The 24,158-nt window shown below is 46.7% G+C and overlaps 1 protein-coding gene across 2 annotated transcripts; it reads right to left on the bottom strand.

The window, feature by feature from the left end:
* Window positions 1-12,554: 12,554 nt before the first annotated feature.
* On the bottom strand, window positions 12,555-22,784 carry LOC115085762 (lymphocyte antigen 6E-like). Of its 2 annotated transcripts, none has more exons than XM_029592145.1 (3): window positions 19,068-19,244; window positions 18,416-18,535; window positions 12,555-13,398 (listed from the first exon to the last, which is right to left on the bottom strand). In XM_029592145.1, the coding sequence occupies exons 1-3, from the start codon at window positions 19,156-19,158 to the stop codon at window positions 13,193-13,195; spliced, it is 417 nt and encodes a 138-aa protein (XP_029448005.1). In that variant the 5' UTR covers window positions 19,159-19,244; the 3' UTR covers window positions 12,555-13,192. The 2 variants fall into 2 exon arrangements, with proteins under 2 accessions (XP_029448005.1, XP_029448004.1); XM_029592144.1 differs by lacking the exon at window positions 19,068-19,244 and adding an exon at window positions 22,684-22,784 and having other exon boundaries at window positions 12,557-13,398.
* Window positions 22,785-24,158: the final 1,374 nt, after the last annotated feature.

A 24,158-nucleotide genomic window follows, 5' to 3' on the forward strand; every position in this document is an offset into this window, starting at 1 on the left:
TCTGATCATCTCACCCACACCTCAGTCCTTCCAATCCCTTCACTCACAACCCACAGCACCTTTAATCTCTGCAAGGAGTAGGTGAGACAGTACCGCCTTTCTGGGTGGGATTTTAGGGGCTCTGGAGGGAACTAGGGGGTGGGGATAGATGTAGGTGAGTGGGGAGGGTGGAGTGGAGTGAGAGATGAGGATTAGGGATATAAAACAAATAGAATGGAAGGTGGAGGAGCAGCCTCTGAGCTGGGTATGGTGGGGCTGAGGGGGTTCGTGGCATTTAAAGAAGCCCCGTTTGATCCAATCAAGGAACTATTGGTTATAATAAGTTCAGCTAGGAGAACATTGGAGCTACAAGCCTTATCCTGCAGGGACCCTTACCTCCTTTTCAAGAGAGAAGGTAACTGTCAGGATAGTCCCACCATTCTTACCAAAGGGGTTACCTTACTCGGGGTCAGAAAACAGCAGGGTCAGGGTCAAGGGAAGAGTCTTAGGTTTCCAGATGTGAGGCGATGCCTGTTGAGGTACATGGAAGCCACGAATGAATCCAGAAAGTCACTAAGTCAGACAGACTTTTTATTTTATTTATAGGAGCATGCAGAGGGGACGCAGCTTCGAATGCATCAATTGCAAGATGGATCAAAGAAGCAATTCGGGTCAGCATATATAGTAGAAGGGGAGCGAGCTCCGGAGCGTCTAAAGGCCCACTCCATGAGGGCTCAAGCATCCTCAGGGGCAGAACCCAGATTAGTAGAACCAGAAGAAATGTGTAGGATGGCTACAGGTCATCACTACCCTCATTCTCGAAACACTGCGGGCTTAACCTCCAAGAGACAGGGGGCATGGCCTTCGCTACAGGGGTCTTAGGGGCAGCTCTGGGGTTCTCCCACCCAGGATAGGTACTGCTGAGGTACATCCCACTAGTACAGACTGGCAGTATGATCAGGAAGGTTCAATTAGATCTTACCTGCTAGTTGTCTTTCCTGGACTCCTGACAGACCAGTCTAGAACCCACCCCAAGAACTCATCGGAGGTTGTGAAATAAAAAATGTTCCTTTTGAATAAGTAAAACAGGCAAAAGGGAAAGACAAAAAAAAGGGTCTCTCACTCCTTCCCCCCCCCCCCCCCTTTCCTTTTATTTGCTACATTCATTGAGGGAACATGAGGAGGACACTGGCAGCGGAGGCAGAACAAAAGTAATAGTCCTGCTGAGGGCACTATCTGTTCTTTAATCACTGCCTAGATATGATTTTTAAATTTTTTTTGGTAGTATCTTTCAGAAAAAAAAAAGAGAAATGTTCAGCTTGGGCAAAGTGACTACTGACACCTTCCCTGCTACACTAGGCTATATAGAGAGAGACGTCAGTGTAAATGTTGCACTCTGCCTCCATCTGCTGGTAGGGAGGATGAATCCCACAACTGATGCTATTATTATGTGGCATTCTGGAGTTGTACTGTATGTTTTATGCTAATTTATGCATGTTTTATTTTACCCCACCACGAATGTTGGAGAGGCGGGTTATAAATCATTTTACATAAACAAATTATAACGTCATGGTTACTGTAGTTATTTCTATGGAACGGGACATATTGAGTACATTATAGGGTGGGTTAAGATGCCCAAGGGAGTGGAGCAGCTGTACTTGGGCAACAAAACCAGTTGCACTTGTTCAATAAAGGAAAGGCTTTTAAACTCTGACGTGGTGACATTTCTCCTCCAAATTCACTTTCCTTACTAATTATAGGGTGTTATAATAGGGCACCGTGAGATAAACTATTAGGCTTTTTATAGTCTCTATGCATGTTTTTGAAGCAACCTAGGCAAAGAAAGGGTTGTTGCTACTTGATGATTTTAATGTGAACTGGATATCAAAGGTTATCTAAAGAAACCCTGACCTTCAGTACAGCAGGATTGCACGGAAGCATTAACACCATATAGGTCTTTTGAGTTTGACCTTCTAATTTGCCCGCCAGTTTGCCCAGTCTGTCTCCAGGTCACCAAGACCCCTCTGGTTCGTCAGCCTGCACTCCCCCTTGACCCTTGACTGTACTTGGCTGTAAAGAGTTTCATTCTCACACCTGATAAATAGCGGAGGTAAATATGCGCAGGTAGCACCCATGCACACGCTGGTTATAAAATAGCAACTTAATGTGTGTAATTGTTGATTCCCTGCCTCGGAATGCCCCGAGCCACCCTTATTTCACGCACCAGTGCCTGCGCGAATGTGCACCATTTGCACGCGCGCGCATCCCTTTTCAAGCTTACCTGTAAGACCACACATGGGCGAGCCACATAAGGTACCAAATAACATGCGGAGAGACAGAATATATCGAGGAGCACTAAAATATCGCGTGAAGTGATATTTGGCTTGTTTGCCTAAACTCGCCCACCTTTTTATCACGTGAAAATGAACTCAACGCACGATGAGGGGGTCATTTGCTAAAGATTTTTTCCATAGACACAAAATGGGAGCAAACCTTTAGTAAATAGGACCTGATACTTGTTCATTTTTATCGTGGCTAAGTAAATAGACCCCCCCAAGTTAGTGCCTCTAAGGGCAGAATTTCCCAGCAGAAGGAGCTTTCTGTTATGATGTTTGAAAGCATTTTGGGGGTGTTTCTCTGTGTATTGGGCGTCTTTTCCTTCAGATCCCAGTTTGGTTTCCATTTCTGAAGCATACGAACGTAAGGATTGCAATGCTGGGCCGGACCGAGGGTTCATCAGGATCCCAAACACTAAACAGATGCCATGTTGCTGTCGTGCATTGATAAATAGTGGCTGTTGCCTAAGGCGGTCATTTTCAAAGGCGTTGCAGGTGTAGATGTAACATGCTGGCGTAGCAATTTTCAAAAGCCATTTACGCATGAAAAGTGCCCTTTAGCGGGTAAATCCTATGGACAATTCAACGGCCTATATTGCAGCAATTTTCCAAAGCCCACTTACACATGGAAAGTGCATTTGCATGCATAAAACTCACTTTTAAGTGTGTAAATCCTTTTGAAAATTACCCTTATATTCTATTTATTTATAAATACTTATTATCTGCCTATATTAACAAAATGCTAAGCGGAGTGCAAACATAAAAACAATAGCAGTACAATAAAACGTTGTCGTCATAAAACATCTTTAAAAATCAACCATAAAAGCTTCTTTAAACAGGATCGCATTTCATTTATTTCATTTTTTTTCAGAAGGCCCTAGGGTCAGAAATAACCCTAAGTCCCGCCGATAGCGCATTCTATAATATGGGACCAGTTGATGAAACAGAACGATTACGGGCTTCACGTAAATGTATATCATGCATGCTGGGAATCTCAAGCAAGCACGGAGAGGCAGATCTCAGCTCCCTTGTTGGAAAATAATTTCTTTCTAAGCCTGCCAAGCGGTAAAGGGGAATTTTCCCTGACCGCCTTCATAATTAACAGCGATCTCTTAAATTTTATTCTCTGAGACACTGGCAACCAGTGATGTGTTCCTATTTTGAAACAGATGTTATCAATCTTGCTGCAGAGGTTTGTAAATACTGCAGCGCACGCAGTCGTGCCTTCGGTAAGCCAGTATACGAAAGAGTTCCAGTAATCGACCACTGAAATAATAAAAGCTTGAACAATCGTTCTAAAATCATCAGGCTCAATCAAAGCTTTCAAATGCCAAAGTACTGAAGCTTATTATAATAACATTTTTTGCTAAATTCATTTTCATCTGTGGTGGAATAAAATTGTATTGTGAATCTACTTACACTGCCAAGTTTCGCACCTGATCAGCAGATTTTATCTCTGAACCAAGTACCGTCATTTTAGATATCTGTTGCCTTTCTCCAAACCTTTTCCAAGGCAATTACATCTTTTTTTTTTTTTTTTTCATTTTCCAAATGCAGAAAAGGTGTTTTGTGGTGTCTCTATGTCCCAGGTCTTACCCTTCAGGAGCCCAAAGAGAGGGAAGCTGGAAACACTGCTATGAGTCCCACCGCCTCAGCTGTAACAGTGTCACTTCCCCTTGTGGGGCTAAATGCACTTGGTGATAGCATCAGTTCCGACAATTCCCTCATAAATATTTTCCCTTGACAAGCTTCACAGTGCAATATATTACATAGCCCTCTCTGCCAGACATGACCATCCGGGTACTTATAACTAATAATTCAGGGTATCGTGCCTTCTATCCTGAGCCAAAATCAATCTTGCACCCGATAAGAGGTGGGAGCTCCTTGATGATTCATCAGAGCTGTTTTGATTCTCCACAAGTTGGGAATCTACTGTGGTTCTTTAACATGCGAGGCACGACACATCCAGTGGTGGTTTCCCCTTCCGACTGGTGCCCAGCAGAAACTCTTAACTGCCCAATTCTAGGGGTGATGGTTACTGCAATATGGCGATATAACGCTAGCAGCCCCCTACAATGGGATGGCAGTGATGTTTCAGCTGGCTGATTAAGGAATGGGTATGTTCTGCCTCTGAGCGATCTCTCGCTGATTTTGCCACACATAGCAGGCTGCGTGTCGCTGCCGTCTCGCTGCTCGTGCCCGTCACCCTCTAGCGTGCACACTGCACTGACATCGATGCCCGTGCTGTGCCGCACACTCTCATTTCTATTGACTGCCGGCAATCGGACATACACACAAAGTACTCCTCCCTACCCACCCCCCCCTTTCATGCACTTTCATCATTTTAGGTCTGTACATAGAAACGGCAGCATCTATGTCACACTTTCAATACAGTTTCCCAGTTTCACTCCATTCGTAGTGATAACATCCCAAATAGTTCAAAACATGTTCTTCTTTCGCATAAAATCACAGTCCCAACACCCTTGGGTCCCTTTCCGGGTGCCAAACGTGTGTAACCCCCACTGACCAAGGCTCCAGGACTACATGCGTGTCCAAGGACACGCATGTAGTCCTGGAGCCCAATTTTCCTCTTTTCCCTTACATTCCGTTGTGCCCCAGATGTTCCAGGATTCCCCGTGGGGGTAGAATTCTCTCCTAGGCTCGATGCATTGGCCTTTAGTTTTCTGAATCTGAATATCAGTAAACACGCTGGACTGCAGGAACAGGTTCCAGCAGAGCTTTATTGATTGATGAGATATGAAATGAGCCCTTTCACCGAGTGCAAATCCTTTTGTCAACGCACCTGTGACTCCATAGTTCTGCTTTACATGATTTTCCCAGCCAGCTTTTCCCTACCAGCTTAGGGACGGTTTGGAAGCTTCTTCCAAAGGGAGACTCTACTGGGGGGCAGGTGACCAATTTAATTCTCAATTTAGCATACCTTGACGCAGGTGTCTCGAAATGACAATCTCACACTCCCCTGGTATTTCTCAGTCCTTGGTTTGCCAGTAGGGTTCCTCTTTCCTTGAATATCTGGTAGGCAGGCCTGGATTTGTCAGTAGTCACACTAGGCCTGTGTCTAGGATGGACTGAAATCAGGGCAGCGGGCTGGCTGAAGATTTGCTGCTATCCAGGCCCCGTGCTACCGACTGTACAATTGCATGAAGTGGCACATTTGGGAGGGTGGCAATAGAGGGGACATCAGGGTCAGCTGATTCAGAGTCTGCCATGCAGACACTGGTGGAAATGTAAGAGGATGAGGACCGGGCAGGCTGCTGCAGCATCTTCTAAGGAGCACAAAGTTGCTCCTTAGAAGTAGAATGGCTATGATTCCGCCAAGCTATTTTTTTTCTTTTTTAATTCTCGGTTCCGCACTATTGCACAGGCGATAATGAGGCTGAGGCTGAGAGTGTCAATGGCCAGCAGAACTGGCCTCAGAGATTCAGAAGCATCAGCAGGGTTGGGGGGGTGATGGGGCCTTGCCCCCAAAATGGAAGCGTCACTGCTTTTACAGCCGCCAATGGATCCCTTCCCACTGGTGGCCAAAGAAGAGGCCCAGCGGGGCCACTGCACTTCTCCTCCGTCCGGCAGGCCATCAGCCTCACTTCTCCCACCCTTGGTGAACAAGAGGCTAGCGGGGCCATGGCATATCCCCTCTGGTTGGGGCTGAAGAAGAGGCCTGGAGTAAGAGAGAGCCTATCATAGAGCCTGTGTGTATGGGAGAGAAAGCCAGTGAGTGTGTGAGAGCTTGTGCATATCTACGAAAGCCTTTGAATGTGCATGTGAGACAGAGAGAACCAATGAGTGTGAGAGCATTTGTGCATGAGTGTATGTGTGCGTGTGAGAGACAGCCAGTGAGTGCGAGCATACCTTTATATGAGAGCGAGTGAGTGTGAGAGTGCCTGTGTATGTGTGCATTAGTGAGCATGTGTGTATGTGTGCGTGTGAGAGACCGCCAGTGAGTGCGAGCATACCTTTATATGAGAGCGAGTGAGTGTGAGAGTGCCTGTGTATGTGTGCATTAGTGAGCATGTGTGTGAGTGAGAGAGAGGGAGTGTGTATGAGAGAACAAACGTGTATGTTAGAGAGTGTAGGTATATGAGAGAGAGAGAGAATAAAGTTTGTGCACCCTTTTCTTCCCTCACTAATCCACAACAATCAGGGTGAGTGGAAATGAAAAGATCACAGGTACGAACAGCAGAGAATTTTTTAAAAATCCCTATTAGTTTTAATTATTTGGTTTTATTTGAGGTGTGCTGTTATGAAATCTTTTACTGGTGCTTGTTAATCTTTTTAAAACTTTAATGAGTTTTTAATTATTGGATGTTATTCTGTTCATCTGTTGTTTTGAAATATTTATTCTTTTTATTAGTATGGTCTATATTTTATATTTCTTCTTTGGGTTGTTTGACTTTTTATGAGATACAGTGATGATTCTGTTTTTCCATTGCTGTGCTGCTTACAGAATCTGATGCAGTTTTCAGTCCAGTTTTTGTCTGCATGTTTCAATTTCTATTTTATGGTCTGTTTATTGTGCATTTGGTGAGCGTCTCTGTGCTGTACAGTTTTGACTGAGGTGAGGTGTTCTGCTAGCGTATAGTTTCCGTGTAAGGATCTATCACAGCCTGATTTATTCTGATGTCCTAGTAGGAGGTGTATTTTGAATATTATTTTTATTTGGTGTGGGCCAATGGGAAATGTCCTTGTTCTGCTCTGCACCCTTTGTTGGGAGAGTTTCTGTGAATGCAGGTGCATCGTTTGTATTGGGATTCTGTCCTATCCTGTGAAAATCTTCAGAGGGATAGCCGGGTTAGTCTGGTGCAGCAAAATTGTCAAGAGGCGAGTGGCACCTTATAGACTTAACCAGTTTACTGAGGCATGAGCTTTCAAGGACAGAGTGCATCGGACGAAATGGACTCTGTCCTCGAAAGCTTATGCCTCAATGCATTGGTTAGCCTTATGAGGTGCCATTCGCCTCTTGTCATTGTTGTCCTATCCTATATAGACCCCAGACTTCACTCCCATTTAGAATGATTGTATTAATTAATGCTCTCTAATCATTTAGCGATAGCTTTACTAGATGGTTTAAACTGGCTAGGGGTTTATCTGCTGCGTAAGGGTTTGTTTGCTGCACGTCTAGAGATGTCACTGGCATGCATGCCCAGCACTTTGCAACCGTGGTGCAGATAATGGTGCAAAATGTTTGTAGTAGTGCCTCCTGCTTTATGAGCAATGGTATTCTGTCTCAGCACGGACAGAGTTTGGTAAGAGGCGAGTGTGACGAGAGCCATGGGACCAGCCGCCCCCGCTGGGATTCAACCTACAGGGTGGTTTTCCCATCACAGGTCACATAGGATGACTCCCTGCTGACAGTTCCATGGGTCACGTAATATTTCATATTTAAAAGTGCGATGTGCAGTTATGTGTTTTATAGGACACTTCGGGGGAGGGTCGGCTGCCAAGCGGGATTGACTTGTTCGGTTATCGACGACATCTCGGGCCTGCGGCCGTGCAGGCTTGAAGGCAGCTGCTGCAATTGTTTTTCCTGCGAGGCTCTGTGAACAGAGACGGGGAGAACGGGTCAAGGCTCGGAGGAGATGGAAAAAGAGAGAACAAGGGGTGGGGAAAGCCTGGGAAACAAACTGGGGAGGGAAGGGAGGGTTGTAACTGGGGGTGGGAGGAAGAGTGAACTGGAGGGATGAGCCTGGGGAGCAGGAGGGGGGAAATACAGCAACCAGGGCATCGAGACTTGGGAGAGGAAGGGGGGGGGGGAAGAGAGGAAAAGGGAGCACTCTGGAGGGGTTCAGGTGGGGTGGGAGGAAGAGCAAGCTGGGAGTTGTGGAGAGGAGGAAAAGTGAGCTAAAGGGTCAAGCCTGGGGAGGAAGCGAGTCGGAGAAGGGGAGAGCTGTGGGGCTTTCAAAGCTTAGAGGGGAAGGGCTCAGACCTTTTCAATACTACTGAGGGAATTCTGCAGCTTCGAGTAGTAATTTACAGTGCAATACGTTGATTGTTGTGTTTTGACAAAAAGTCTGTGTTTTTTTAGGTTGTTGTTTTTTTGTGCAGAGCTCCCCCAGGAGCAGATCACATATGGATCCTAAGCATGGGAAAGCCGGCCCTGCTGTACCTAATCTCGCTCAGCACAGACCTGCCCTCTGCTTCCCGACCCAGCCCCCTCGCCTGCCAGGATGGGAGAGGCTGTGCCTGGAAAAGGCAGAGCAAAGGGGGCTCATTTTGGGGAGGGTAGGATGGGGGGGTGAGAGGATCTGCTGGGGGAGGTGTCTGTGTGTTAAAGAGAAGGGAGCGAGGGGAAGGGATTGGTGCAGGCTTTCGGGCCGATACAGTAAAGTCCGCGGGAGAGCGGACGAACGCCCACTCTCTTAGCGCACGCACCAGCCCTTCGCCGGTGCGCACAATTCTCTATTTAAATTAGGTGACGCGGTAGATCCGGGTAAAAGGAGGCGCTAGGGACGCTCCTTTTTGACAGGAGCGGCGGCTGTCAGCGGGTTTGACAGCCGACGCTCAATTTTGCCGGCGTCGGTTCTTGAGCCCGCTGACAGCCACGGGCTCGGAAACCGGACGCCGGCAAAATTGAGCGTCCGGTTTTCGGCCCGACAGCCGCGGGCTGAATTCAAATTTTTTTTTTTTTTACTTTTTTTACTTTTCGGGACCTCCGACTTAATATCGCTATGATATTAAGTCGGAGGGTGCACAGAAAAGCAGTTTTTACTGCTTTTCTGTGCACTTTCCCGGCGCCGGAGGAAATTAGCGCCGACCTTTGGGTAGGCGCTAATTTCTGAAAGTAAAATGTTCGGCTTGGCTGCACATTTTACTTACTGTATCCACGGGTTGGATGCGCGTTTTCCTCCCCTTACTGAATAAGAGGTAAGGGAAAATGCACATCCAAGAGCAGGTTAACAGTGCACAGACGTCCAAGAGAGCGCACTGTACTGTATCGGCCTGTTTGTCTGCGTATGCCAGGTTGGATGGGAGGTTAGAGAGGGGGAAGCAGAATCGAAACAAGGTAGAGTTACCTGCCCCCTCCCCCACACCCACCAATGCCATTCACACCCTCTTACCTTTGACTTTGGATCCTTTCCTTCAGATGCTTTTGATGCAAGTCCAACATTGCTCTCTGCTTCAACAGCAGGGGAAAAGGGGAATTGGATATAGACAGCAACCATCAAGGGCCCCGACTTTTACGGTCTGGGGAACTGATGAGCATGAGGGTAACCTGCACAGAGCAGCAGTTACCACCCTTTACAGAAGGCAAGGGATTACTACCCTTAACAGAAGGCATGGGATTACTTCCCTTAACAGAAGGCATGGGATTACTTCCCTTAACAGAAGGCATGGGATTACTACACATAACCAATAAACCTGGATGCTGTTGATGCAAGTCCAACATTGCTCTCTGCTTCAACAGCAGGGGAAAAGGGGAATTGGATATAGACAGCAACCATCAAGGGCCCCGACTTTTACGGTCTGTGGAACTGATGAGCATGAGGGTAACCTGCACAGAGCAGCAGTTACCACCCTTAACAGAAGACATGGGATTACTTCCCTTAACAGAAGGCATGGGATTACTTCCCTTAACAGAAGGCATGGGATTACTACACATAACCAATAAACCTGGATGCTGTTGATGCAAGTCCAACATTGCTCTCTGCTTCAACAGCAGGGGAAAAGGGGAATTGGATATAGACAGCAACCATTGAGGGCCTCAACTTTTACAGTCTGTGGAACTGATGAGCCTGGGGGTAACCAGCACAGAGCAGCAGTTACCACCCTTAACAGAAGGCAAGGGATTACTAAGCTTAACCAATAAGCCTGGATGCTGTTGATGCAACTGCAACATTGCTCTCTGCTTCAAAGGAGGGAGGTGGGGGCTGAAAGGAAAGGGAAATTTGGATTCAGGGACAACCAACATGAGCCATAGCTTTTTTACAGTCTGGGGTACTGATGCTCAGACATTAGGGAAAAAGCACAGGACGGCTTCTACGGCCAAGGCCATGAGCAAAGCACGTCAAGCAGCTCCAACTGATACATGGGGGTAACCTGCACGGCGCGGCAGATACTACCACGGAAAGCTTGCAGGGCAGACTGGATGGACCATTGGCCCTTTCCTGCCGTCATTTCTATGTTTCTCTGTTTATTTGGAATTTCCTGGTTTCTAAGAATAATTTATTATTATTGGAAAAATAAAGCTAACTCCTCTCTCTCTTTCTCACAGTAATTGGTGACAGTCAGATGAGGGTGGGAGGGGGAGCAGCTCGTCATTGGTGGGGCTTGAGCGGCCGAGGAAATCCCCTGTGCTAGCTGGCTCTTCCTCTTCCACAGGCAGGAAGCCTGCACACTGCAGTTTCTTTTGGTTAATGCGCACATTACTATCAAATGCTCATGCGGGAGATGCTACATTGCAGGCATGTACACGCTAAGGGGCCTATTTTAGAAAAATGGGTTAAGAGGCCTGGCTCTTGAAGCAGGCATTTGCTTGCGCTATCCGCTCAAACTGCTTGTGGTTCAGGTTTTAAGCTTCTTATTTGTTTTTATCTGTTGCTTTTTTTTTTAGTATTTTGTAAGCGATTTGACATGATGTTTGTTAAACTTGTCAATTGCCTAGAGTCGTTAGGAGTTGGGTGATCTGCAAATGGAAAGAATATATAACTAAATGAATGTGCAAAGCCAGAAGATGTAGGGCAATGGCTGAATTTGGTGGAACACGGTTGCCATATGACACCCTCCCCACCCCCCCCACACCCCCCCGAAAAAGATACACACGTTATTGGGTGCACATACGTCTGCTGAGAGAATTTACACGCATACTTCAAAACGTACGCGCATAAATCCCAACCCTGCCCAAGGCTCCAGTCCATGGAACGCCCGCCCCTAGGAGCGTAAAATCGCATGCAGGCTGTGCGAATGCTCGGAATCCTATGCATGCATTGGTCGCACTGTTTTCTAAAGGCCTATCGGGTAGATTTTAAATGCCCAGCGCGCGTAAATCCCGGGGTTTATCCACGTTGGCCGGGCCTTGCACGCACCGGACGAATTTTCAAAGAGGCCCGGCCACACGCGTAAACCCCGGTATGCGCCCATAACTGCCAGGCCTCTTCAAAGGGGCGGGGTCTGGGCGAGGCGGGCCGGGTCAGCGCCATCGACCACCGTCCCCGAACACTCGCGCACCGGCAGCTGGCCGGCGCACGCAACTTACTTCAGCCTGGGGACCTGAAGCAAGTCATAAAACAAACAAACAAACAAAAAAAAGATAGGTAGGGTTTAGGTGGTGGGGAGGAGAGGGGAAGAGGGAGGGAGTTTAGGGAGGGGGGTAGGGAAGTTCCCTCCCAGTCCGTTCCTTAATTGGAGCAGACTGGGAGGAAACTGGGGAAGGCCCTAATGGTTCACCGCGCGGAATTTGCAGAAATTCTCCCCCTCCCCTTGCGCACGCCGCCCGTACATACGTGCGCGGATTATAAATTACAGAGCGCGTGTTATGAAATCAGCACATCCGTGTGTGCGGGGGCCAGGAAGCACGCGCACATGGGCGCTGCTTTACCTGCAGAAGTCCCTTTTAAAGTTTCGCCTTGCGTATCACTCAAGCTCTGCCCATCACTGGGCCGTGAGCTTCCGCCCAGTATATCCTAGCGAGGCCCCTCCCGAAGAAACATGGCCGTGGCGGGGGACTTTAGGGCATAAGAGAATTCTGTAACCGAGGCAGTGATAACATCAGCACGAAACTAACAAAGATGTTACCTTGCACTTGGCGTTTGGAAATCTCGTGATTGCACCGGATCATTAAAATAAATAAATAAATATATATATATATATTACTTTTGGATTTCAATTATTTCCTCGTGTTTCTTTGTTTACATTTGCACTTTGGCATGTGCGGCTTCTCCACTCTTGCTGGCACTTCGTATAACGTGACACCCTGAAATAATCCCAAAAACGGGGAAAGAAAGGGCACACCCTACCTAGGTTTATTGTTTACATAACCTGGGTATAGCGAGGCTAACATAAGGACGTTTTGTTTTCAGACGCCAGATTTTTACACCTAATCTAGAGGCATCATGCATGCAAGAAGCTCTTCAGCACAGGCTTTTGGGATTAAACTGGTTCCTTCATTGACTGGCTTGGTTATTCGCTGGGAGTGGATTTGTATGGTAAATCTGTTTTTATTTTTAAAAAGCTTAAAATAATGAACATTACAAAGTATATATCTGATTACATTTATTTTTTGTAAAACTCTTATGTTCATTTTTCTCTTCCTAGTCCATTTAACTCCCATCCCTCCTCCCAAAACCACCCCTCCATTCCATTCCTCCCTCCCTGCACCAATGGGGTTCTTAAATTTATTCAGTCCTTATTGAAATACATTAAACATCTTATCCAGTCCTTATTACAGTACATCAAAGATCATCTGTTAGATATCTATACGATTAAGAAAAAGACTTTTTGAGTCATGTGATAATGTTAGTATAAAGGGTAGCCAAATTGCAAATTGGGAGTGGATTTTAATAGTAAGACAGAAAGCAATAACGACACGGGAAAACAACGATGGACTACAATGATTACAATTGGTAAGAGAGCAGTAAAGCTGCAGAGAGCAACAGTGTGTGTGGTGGGAATAACCCACATTAGGTAGTTTCAGTAATTACAGAGGCCAATAAGGCACTGTGCAAATACAGGCATGAGATACAGAGAACAGCTACGAAATGACAGTGCATTAACAGAGTTGCAAGACAAACACGTAGTCGGAGGTGTCGTGGAGGCATTGACAAGAGAGCAATAACGCAAAGCGAAAATAGGAAAAGTAAAAAAAACGAAGTTGCAATTCAGAATCTTCAGTGATGGAGCCCCTCCGCATCCTCTGCACTTGGTCAGAGTCCAGCTCGCAGCAGGGTGACGATGAAACCCGCGGAGGCAAGCAGCACCAGGAAGCTGGTTTTCTCACTCGTTGCTCCGCTGACGTTACACAGGTCGGTCCGGCAGCAGGAGACGGAATAGCCTACGAAGGCGCTGTTCACGTTGGATTCGGTACAGAAGCTGGCACACGCCTTAGTGATGCTGACATAGCTGAGGGCACCTAAACCAGCAAGAAAGACAGCACAAGGGCCGTGTTACTCCAAACTGCATCTACCTAGAAGGATTCCCGCCTGGGCTGTGCACTGCCATAAAAAGCATAAAGAGAGCAATTTTCACAGCGGTTTCTGCAGGTAAACAGTGTTTTACCAAAGGAAATTGACTGTCTTAAAACCGTCCACCCTGTATGCAGGCAAACGTACGTGTGTGTGGCTCCACAAAGCGTGGACTTTCACCCCCCCCCAGCGTAATGCATGTTTGTCCTGGGCCGGGATTAGGTTGGGCAGGAAACAAAGTGTGTACTTTTGAATTTTCCAAACTTTGCATTTTTTTTTGGGACGAAAAAGTATCCACAGAAAAGCAAGTGCAAATTCTTGTGGGTGCATTTCTTCCTATTCTATTTTTAAAGGGAAAGTTACAGGCAAATGTTTCCTTTGAGAACTGGTGCAAACTCCCAGGGTAATATGTGGGCTTTGCATCAAAAGGCATAGTTCTGAAAATGACTCCAAATGAGATGTGAGTAGTACAGCAAATCCCGATGAGACACGTATTCAGTTGACTTGAATACGTGCCACATCAGTAACTGCTTCGTTGGACCTGTTTCCAACCCTTCCACATGTAAACCATTGAGAGTAGAGTGGCAGTGTCCTCGACATTCATTGGGAACCTGAATATCTGTAGACTCTTTTGGTTACTGAACTGGAAGAAAACCTGAAGAGCTTCTCTCTTGTGACTCGCCGAACTCCCCGGTGGGATTTTGTTGGAGTTTTACCAGAATGCCTACACATGAGTCAGGTGACATTTTTCATATTTTCGAATCATACTTTATATTGCTCATGGCTCGTCTACTTTTTGTGATCCTTCAAATGTTACTTTTCTCTTTCCTTGGCCATGAACTCCACTAAAAACCATATCTCTTTTGCTCATCTAGCGTTTACCAGCTTCCAGACTAGTTTACCACCTTGCTACCCACCCCGGGGCTGCCCTGCTGGTCTATGAGGCTCCTGGATGGAAACTGTTCAATGGAGGGCTACAAAACTGATATCGGGTCTGCAACACAGGAAGAAGCTGAAAGAACCGAAAATGTACTTGGAGAAAATAAGGAAGGATATCCTAGAAACATTCTAATATTTAGCAGGTTTCTATGAAGTGTAAGATGGTGCCATATTCCATAAGAAAGGACATTTCAGGACAAGGGACATGGCATGGGGTTGGACAGGGGGAGAATCAGGGAGAAAATGAAGAAACCCTTCTTTACTAAGAGGATGGTATATGCATGGAATAACCTACAGAGATGGTGATAACCTTAGCCACGTATGGGCAAACTATGGCCTGTGGACCAGACCCCGGACTGTCGCCATGTTCTATGAGGCCCGCCTTCCTCAAGCTGGTCTTCCATTCTCTCCTGCCCACCGACGCTATGGACCGTGGTGGTCATCAGTAGCCCAGTGTCGCACCGATCGGCACTTCATTTCGGACCTTTGCTGATGACGGCAGCATGGGCGGACAAAGACAGGCGCAGACGCCCTTGTTACCTACAATGCTGGATATTTAGCCCAAGGGCAGCATCAGTGTGAGTGGTGCCATCCAGTAGATAAGTCTCTGCAGATTTTCTCCTCCTACCTGTGGCGCGTGTTGTTGAGAAGGAACACTCACAGGCTATTGAGCATGAGGACGGACGATCTAAGAAAAACCATCAGAATCCCTTTGACTGTTAACAATTAACAGCTGAACGGAATCTGTTGTCTTTTCTACAGTCGCCCATGCTCATTAGCTCGTGTTTGTTCCTTTAAAAAAAACCAAAAACCCTCTCCGTGAAAACTTGGCAAGCAGGCAGGGTAATGCAGGGTAACGCTTGCTTTAGTGTCAGAGTTGGTGAGTAACATAAGAGCCCCAGGTAATATTTTATTTTGGCATCTTAACTGTTCTTGCCCCATGCTTTCTCCTGCTGGTTATGGCTATAATTCTCTGGTGCCGGTTTGCCCCTCTCACTTTGTCGTTGGTGCTGCTTTCTCATAGTAAACCCCTGGAGAATGCTCTCTCTGGTTGAGGAAGCTTCAAGGGGGATGCCCCCTCCCACTGGTGGCTGTTGCAGATGAGAACCAATAATGTGACCCCAGTACAATAACATTTGCCCATTCCTGACCTAACATGAATTTAAATATAAAGGCACTGATAAGAGCATGGGTATAGGTGAGGTAGGGTAAGTGAAATGGGCAGTCTATATGTCGATCTAGGTATGGAAAGTTATATAATCATCTACCCCTAACTTCCAGAGCATTAGTTAGCTGTGCCGTACTCCCAGATAAAGAGGAAGTAAGGTGAACCAGCATGAAGCTGCAGCAAGCTTAAGAACATAAGAACATGCCATACTGGGTCAGACCAAGGGTCCATCAAGCCCAGCATCCTGTTTCCAACAGTGGCCAATCCAGGCCATAAGAACCTGGCAAGTACCCAAAAACTAAGTCTATTCCATGTAACCATTGCTAGTAATAGCAGTGGCTATTTTCTAAGTCAACTTAATTAATAGCAGGTAATGGACTTCTCCTCCAAGAACTTATCCAATCCTTTTTTAAACACCGCTATACTAACTGCACTAACCACATCCTCTGGCAACAAATTCCAGAGTTTAATTGTGCATTGAGTGAAAAAAAACTTTCTCCGATTAGTTTTAAATGTGCCACATGCTAACTTCATGGAGTGCCCCCTAGTCTTTCTATTATGTGAAAGAGTAAATAACCGATTCACATCTACCCGTTCTAGACTTCTCATGATTTTAAACACCTCTATCATATCCCCCCTTAGCCGTCTCTTCTCCAAGCTGAAAAGTCCTAACCTCTTTAGTCTTTCCTCATAGGGGAGCTGTTCCATTCCCCTTATCATTTTGGTAGTCCTTCTCTGTACCTTCTCCATCGCAATTATATCTTTTTTGAGATGCGGCGACCAGAATTGTACACAGTATTCAAGGTGCGGTCTCACCATGGAGCGATACAGAGGCATTATGACATTTTCCGTTTTATTCACCATTCCCTTTCTAATAATTCCCAACATTCTGTTTGCTTTTTTGACTGCCACAGCACACTGAGCCGATTTCAATTTGTTATCCACTATGACGCCTAGATCTCTTTCTTGGGTAGTAGCACCTATTATGGAACCTAACATTGTGTAACTATGGCATGGGTTATTTTTCCCTATATGCATCACCTTACACTTATCCACATTAAATTTCATCTGCCATTTTGATGCCCAATTTTCCAGCCTCACAAGGTCTTCCTGCAATTTATCACAATCTGCTTGTGATTTAACTACCCTGAACAGTTTTGTATCATCCACAAATTTGATTACCTCACTTGTCGTATTTCTTTCCAGATCATTTATAAATATATTGAAAAGTAAGGTCCCAATACAGACCCTGAGGCACTCCACTGCCCACTCCCTTCCACTGAGAAAATTGTCCATTTAATCCTACTCTCTGTTTCCTGTCTTTTAGCCAGTTTGTGGTACATTCTCAGATATAACTGGTAGAGATGAGTGGTGACAAGCCATCTAGCATGGGCAGCCAGTTGGCTTGGCTATATTTCCCAGCTAAGGACATAAAAGATAAGGAACAATCTCTGCAGATAGTCAAGCTTGTATGTTTGACAATTGGGAGATATCCTTACCTAGAGCAGTGTAAATAGGGGTGACCAGGCTAACCGGGTACACCAAATGGTCCTTACCTGCCAGTGTATGCAATGGTACTATGAAGAACAGCATAAAACACTTTTCTGACATGTAACTAATTAGCATGCATCCTGTGCTCTCCCTAGTCTAATTCCCTGGCTAGTCATTCAAGAAATCAATCAGATTTGCTAGACATTGGCTCTCTAGTGTATCTTTTACTAACTCAGAATCTGTAATATTATTGCTGGATTCAAAATACTCTACAATTATTATTTCCTGTACTCTCCCCTGCACCAATGTCAGGCTAACCAGTCCATAGTCTGTCAGTAGAGCTGCCACTGTCTCACTAAGCTGCTAATGAGGGTCATTTTCAAAGGCATTCATCCAGGTGCAGTTTCATAGTGCTCTCCCTGAGATTTTAACAGAACTAAACTGAACTGACTTGTTTCCTGATAACAAAGAAATAAGGAAAGGGTGATTCTAAGCAGCAGGTATGTCAGGGGTGCGTGAAAAGTAGGAGCTGGAAGTTACTAGGCATTTGGCAGGAGGCTTTCTCTTCTCCTGACTCTTGGCAAATTATGTTGTGATCCAAGATCTACAATATGTGTGGTGTCCATCATGGGAGGGAGAGCCTGCGGAGCCTGAGGTATGAGGTCGGCAGAAGGTGGAAGAGGGGCTGGCACCTGCAGATGACGTGACAGCATCTCACAGAGTTTGGATCACGAGTCAGTCCTTCAGCTGAGTCCTAGCAATTTGACGTTAAGTTGTGTTACTCGGATTTAGTTTGTGTGCATGTGTGCGTTGTGCCATTTGTATTGTGCCTCTCCTGAGCCCTTTCTTGAGGCTTCTGAGCATGCTTTTCCCATCTCTGTAGCTTCCCTGGGCAGCCAAGGTTATCCTATCTCAGGAGAGGTGGCGTACAGGCAGAACTCATCACAGCAGAAGAAAGCAGGCATGAGTGGTTGTAAAAGAATGTTTCTCCTTGGCAAAGCAATGTGTGCAAATGGGATGAGACATTTTGCTTTCATTCTTGGACGTCTGAGTACCTGAGCCCATCCTAATTACCAGTATATCATTGACTTTACCTTCCTTCTAATTATGGTAGTCTTTTATATTTTCCCACCAGGTTTGAAAGGCGTGTCTTTTCCTTTCTTCTCCTTGACTTCTACAGAGATGGGCCATGCGTTCGGGTTTGAGTACATTTAAATGTGGTAGGGTGGTGACTGAAGTGTGGATTCAGATGTTTTTCCTCTCTATTGGCACTATACGGCACCAAAGGTTCAACCTGCTCCTCTCCCTTGAATGCCGAGCATGACCCTCTGAGCTACTATTTACTCATTGGGAACAGAGGAACTTACCGAATCCTGCTCGTTGCACACTGGTCCTACAGTAGGTGTCGGAATCCGAGCAGTTGGTTGGTGTCAAACACTTGCTGTTACTTGACTCGTTAAGACATGTGTAGCACGTCAGAGAGCAAACTGCAACGAGAGTGCCATGTCATCTTCATTACGTAAGCTGTATCTGTTGATGCTAATAAACTTATTGCAAAAACTCCATGCCACCTCGACTCTGACAATTTTAAAAGGTCTGGAAGGACCTGTCCCTACTGGAAAACCTTTTACTTATGTCAAGTGGCTTTACAATAATATTTATTTGCAAAGCAGTCAAATTAGAAATACATTATTATAATTTACAATGTAAGTTACTATTAGTTATGAAGCAAATCAATTGTAACTGGATACACTGAGGTTGAAGGGACTTGCCCAAAGTCACACAGAGAGTCAGTGGCAGAACTGAGACCTAAGGAACTAAAGGGGGCTTTTTATCTACCCACGATGCGCATTAATGCACGTTATTAGTAAATAACCCCATTTCAAATAATGGGCATCACGGGTTGATAAAGAGACCCCCAAAGTGACCTACTGAGTGCCACACACACACACACACACACATAATTAATCTGCTCATTTCCCCCACATACTGCTGATCCGAAGACCCTCCCTGACCTACCTTCCTGCCTTCGCTTGTCTTCTCTTTTACCCTTCCTTTTTGAACTTCGTTCATCAGGCAAGTTGCTCTTATCTGTACCGCCAGTTCCCATCTCTCTGCTTTCCACCCTTCTGTGCCGTAGGTGCTTTGGAAATTCCCTGTTTATGAATTTTATGACCCGCACCCAACGGAATTGTTTCTAGGAAGATGCGGAATATGAGATTTGAGATCAAATAAATATAGACTCTCTTAGTGGGTACATCCTGCTCCCTCTCCGGCCGCTTTCAAATCTAGTCTAAAAACTCACCTGTTTGAGGTTCCATTTCAACACCCAACCGCTTCTCCACAATAAATCCCCTTCCCATTTGTCACGTATGTTTGTCTTGACCAGACTGCAAGCTCCATGTCTGAGCAGCGTTGCGTTATGTCTCTCCTTCGCTTCCTTCCCCTCCCTCCCAAATCCTCAGCCAGGCCTGCTCAGCCCGACTCAAGCCAAACCTCAGTGCTCACGCCTTCCACTCTTACTCCCCTGACACTCTCTCTCTATATCTCTCTCTCTGTCCCCTCCAGTCCCCAACCCATCCCCTTTCTTGCTCTTCCATTTGGTTCCAGCAGCCTGTCCCCTGCATCACCCTTCACCGCACGCTTTTGGTTCATGAGGCCCGGGCAGCTTCTAACCAGAGTCGGGGACTTTCCCCACCTTTGTGGAATTTCCAGTAATCTGGCCTTTCCAGCAGCATTGCTACTGCCACTTATCGCTGCTGCAGCATTACGTAGCACGTTAAGAGACGATCCTTGCTCACTAGAGCTTGTAGTCTAATCGAGATGAACATGCAGGCCAAAAGAGATATGGGGGATTTGGTTAAAATCAATAGGGCTGTGATATCTGTGGGCATGGGAAAGCAGTCTGAATGTCCCTGCAGAGCAGTGCCTGGAAGGTTTATGGACACAAGAGGAGAGAAACTTTTACATTGACTCTTCTTGATTCATCCTAGCTGGTCTGAAAGAAGAACTTGCTTGAAACTGCCTGCTTTTCAAGGATACACGCCAGCTATATACAGAGCTCTTCAATGGGAATTTTTAAATATATTTTTTGTATGTAATTTTGTTAAAATTGGTGTTCTTTTTGTTTTTTTGGGTGTGATAATTTAAATGTCTAAATTTAAAAAAATGTAATTAATAATTGTTTACTCATAGATGGACGGTTTCTTGTATTGAATATGTCTAATAAGGAAATAGATAAAATCCTTTTGTGGATAAATTATTTAAGAATGTATTTGACCACCACTCATTTGTCCTTTGCACAGTTATGCGGGTAGCCTTGTTTTCTGATATACTTCGGAGTTATTTGAATCAGCTTGTGTTCTGTCCTGGTTTCATTCCGATAATTCGGAGTCCTGGTTGTTTGGGAGGGGTATGCATTCAAACTACACCCACCCTCTTTTACAAACTGCCGTGGTTTAAAGCTGCCGGAGAAACCACGGCTGTCCCGTGCTGCAGCGTCCTGTCGCAGTACCAGTGCACTCGGTGGCTCCCATCGCCTTGGGTGGGGGGGACGGACGACCCTGCAGATTCTCTCAGTTTTAAACTGCAGAGCCATAAATGGATAGATAGGGCCGTACGCGCTGAAACAGAGCTAAGTACGCGATGCAGGATAGGTACATACGGGTCGATACAGTAAGGCCACGGTAGAAACAGTGCGGCAGTGTCAGGCGCACCCTTCCTCCCCGCACGCACAGTTCTCTAGACCTAGCGCCTGATACTCTCTTCTAATTGCATGCAAATGCATGCCGCGGCTGTAAAGCGTTAGGGAAGGGTTATGCCCGCGTAACCCATTTTACTGTATAGGCGCTTAATACAGCGCCTATACAGTAACCTGGGTGCGCTGGTACCTGTCATTTCAAATGACATTTGGAATGACAGGCACCAGGAAGTGTAAAAAACACGAAAAGTCTTTGTTGCTTCGTCGCTGTGTCTCTCTTCCTCCCGGAGCAGGGCGCGAAAGCAGCCTTGCTCCGGGAGGAGGTGAGGCACAGCGGCGAAGACAGACGGGAGAGGAGAAAAAGCAGAGCCGAGCAGAGCCGAGCAAAGCGAAAGCGTGCGAGCAAAGCGAAAGCGTGCAGCAAGCCGGCGCAATAAACCTGCGAGCAGAGGCAATAGCAGCGGTTCGGTAAGCCTGGCACCCTCCTTGATGTAGTACGTCCCGGATGCCCCCCCCTCCCCAGCGCGCCCGCCACTACCCCTTTCATCAGCTGCATCCACTGCGACCCGGCAGTCCCGTGAGGCCTACAAAAAAAAAAAAAAAATCCCCGGCTCCCGCGCCCCCGCACTGGCCCGCAGACTCTACCCCCCTCCCGATCGGGCGGGTAGGCGGCGGCGAAAACCAAAGCAATTTTTTTTTTTTTCAAAAAGCGACATCACACAATGCATAAAATAATTTCTCCAGCCTTAAAGCGACTTACTTTTGGGATCTGTCAAGTAAGTCGCAAAAGTAACTTACTTTTCTGAAGCCATCACGATCGTAGCTCAAGACGAAGATGGCCGCCTGCACGGGGGAAAGCGTGCAATTGGGGAACCTTTAACTGCACGTTACTGTATCGACCTGATAGAGAGGTGAATTCATGGGCACGCGTTGAGGGGACAACTGCACAGGCGCTATTAACATGTCCACTTTACTTTAGCAAACGTTTTAGAGAGACAGGATGCCGGCCTGGCTCCCCGTAGAAAATCAGCGTGTGCAACGTCTGCGCGTTAGAAACGCCCGTGCATTTGAGCAAGCAACGGGGCGGAGGTGGGGACTGGGGCGAGTTAGCGCCCGCTAATCTGGAAACTGAATGGATGCGTGCTGGGTTCCTCCCCGACCCCGAAACGCCTCTTTTTAACGCAGCTAAAATAGCACGCGCTAAGGGACTGGTGCACACTTTTCGCCCCATTTGAAGAAGGCAATGTCCAGTCAGGCCATTTCACCCGGGGAAATACCTGCTTTACAGGGTACGAGCCTTTTAAAGGTGGCCTCGCAGAGACGGGCAGAGAGGGAGGCAGGCAGGCAGTTACACCATAAAGCGTAGATGCACAGACACACAGAGTAGGTAAGACAGCTGCATGCATGCTGTAGGAGAGAGGCAGACACGGACGAATGGATGGATAGATAAAAGAAAACATTTAAAGCCTGACTCATGTCTACGGAAAGAAAAAGAGTCCCTAAATTTGTAGCAATACTTTCCATTCATGTAGGCAAAGACACAGGAGGAAGCAGAAAATGTTTAGGGAAGAGGCAAAGGTTTTTTTTGTTTTGGTTTTTTTTTTTTTTCTTAATTACCTGAATTTTTAGGGCAATGTGTTAAAAGAAATAGAGACTGCCACAGTCACTCAACAATTGAAACGTTAACCAGCCAAGAACAGCGACCTGCAGAGACGGTTGTCACCTGAAACAAAACCTATGACAGTCCTGAGCAGCTCCCTGAAAGTCAATATTTTACACTGCCAGCCTCAGTATACGCTGTCCGTATATAAACCTACGCACAGAAGCCAGAAATGAAAACGTTTTGCCAGCTGTTCATCAGTTTTGTGCCTCCCTCCTTCGTTGGTTGCACTATGCATGCAGCACTAGGAGGCGTGAGAAATGAGCATCGCTCACCTGCCCGCAGGCACAGGGCTGCAATCACGAGGGAGGTCAGCAGCGCCTTCATCTTCCTCGGCTCCTCAGAGAGTGCGGGTAACATCCCAGCAGCTCCCGGGGACTTTATATTCCCCCACCACATTTGTTTTTCGTTGCTATGAAGATAGAGATTTCAAGCATCGTGTGCCAGCACGCAGGGAGCAAACAGGCTGTCAGGAGTATGACAAAGTGCCATGTCAGTCAGGGCCAGTCCCGTGCAGCAGGAAGGGATCACTTTAAGCCACCTTCAATCTCACCTTAAGTCCTGTACCAGGAAGTCCGTGAAGGGATCGGTCCTATTTCTCTTTGGAAACCAACCTTGACGAGCCCTAACGCTGGCAGGAGCGGCCGCGCCGGGCCTTTCCCCCGAACCCTTGGCACCCCACGCACGTGTCAGGAGGCGGTGATGGGCCATGGCTTTAACCCCAAGCATTACAACTGCGGACTAAAACATCCAGGAGGGCCAACTTTCCATAGGGTGCCCAGCTGAAACCTACAGGGCTGGGTTGCAGTTGAAAATGCACTTAATACACAGCCAGCTGGATTTAATCCTGCCAACCCAGGCGCCCAGGGATAGCTTGCTCTCTTATAGGCCGATACAGTAAAACCCGCGGGAGAGCCGGCGCTCTGAGGCGAGCGCCCGTTCTCCCAACGCGCGCACAGGCCACTCTCCTGTGCGCGCGATTTAGTAAGCAAATGAGGGCCCGCGGCAAAAAGAGGCGCTAGGGTTTGACAGCCGACACTCAATTTTACCAATGCTGGTTCTCGAGCCCGCTGACAGCCACGGGTTCGGAAAATGGACGCCGGCATAAATGAGCGTCCGTCTTCCGACCCGCAGGCCGCCGGCCGATTTAAATTTCTTTTTTTAAATTTTTGACTTTTTTTTAAATTTTGGGGGCTCCGATTTAATATCGCTATGATACTAAGTCGGAGGGTGTACAGAAAAGCAGTTTTTACTGCTTTTCTGTACACTTACCCGGTGCCGGCAGAAATTAAAATGTGCGGCTTGGCTGCACATTTTACTTTCTGTATCGCGTGGGAATAGCTAAAAGGGCCATCAACGTGCATTTGCACGTTGCGGGCGCTATTAGTTTCGGGTGGGTTGGACGCGCGTATAAGGGGGTAAAGCTAGCGGGTCGAAAACGCGCGTCCAAACCCGGGCTTACAGTGCGCTCCTCTGTATCTGTACTGTATCGGCCCGTTAGCTGGCTGCTACTGAAAATTCAGGACTCGGGCGTCCAGACGCCTTGGAAATCTTATACACCTGTCGCGACTGAGCGTGCATCACATACAGCTTCGCTCCACGCTGGAAAGGAGCAGGGGGGTCCCTTTACACACTTAAAGTCACATTACTTAATAATCACGGTCGTTTTTGTATTGCCAGAGTGCCTTCTAATGTTTTTAGCTCAAGGAGGTTTACAACGGTTTTCAGGTATACGTCCCTGCTCCAAAGA

Source organism: Rhinatrema bivittatum, chromosome 2 (assembly GCF_901001135.1).
Source record: "Rhinatrema bivittatum chromosome 2, aRhiBiv1.1, whole genome shotgun sequence".
Lineage (NCBI taxonomy): Eukaryota > Metazoa > Chordata > Amphibia > Gymnophiona > Rhinatrematidae > Rhinatrema > Rhinatrema bivittatum.

Excerpts from the sequence above, each read along its gene's own strand:
- LOC115085762 (XM_029592145.1), bottom strand. The coding sequence starts at position 19,158 with ATGGGAACTGGCGGTACAGATAAGAGCAACTTGCCTGATGAACGAAGT. Across the intron at positions 18,536-19,067 it reads AGACAAGCGAAGGCAGGAAG|TTTGCTCTCTGACGTGCTAC; the intron begins GTAGGTCAGGGA and ends CTCTCGTTGCAG. Across the intron at positions 13,399-18,415 it reads TGTGCAACGAGCAGGATTCG|GTGCCCTCAGCTATGTCAGC; the intron begins GTAAGTTCCTCT and ends TTGCTGGTTTAG.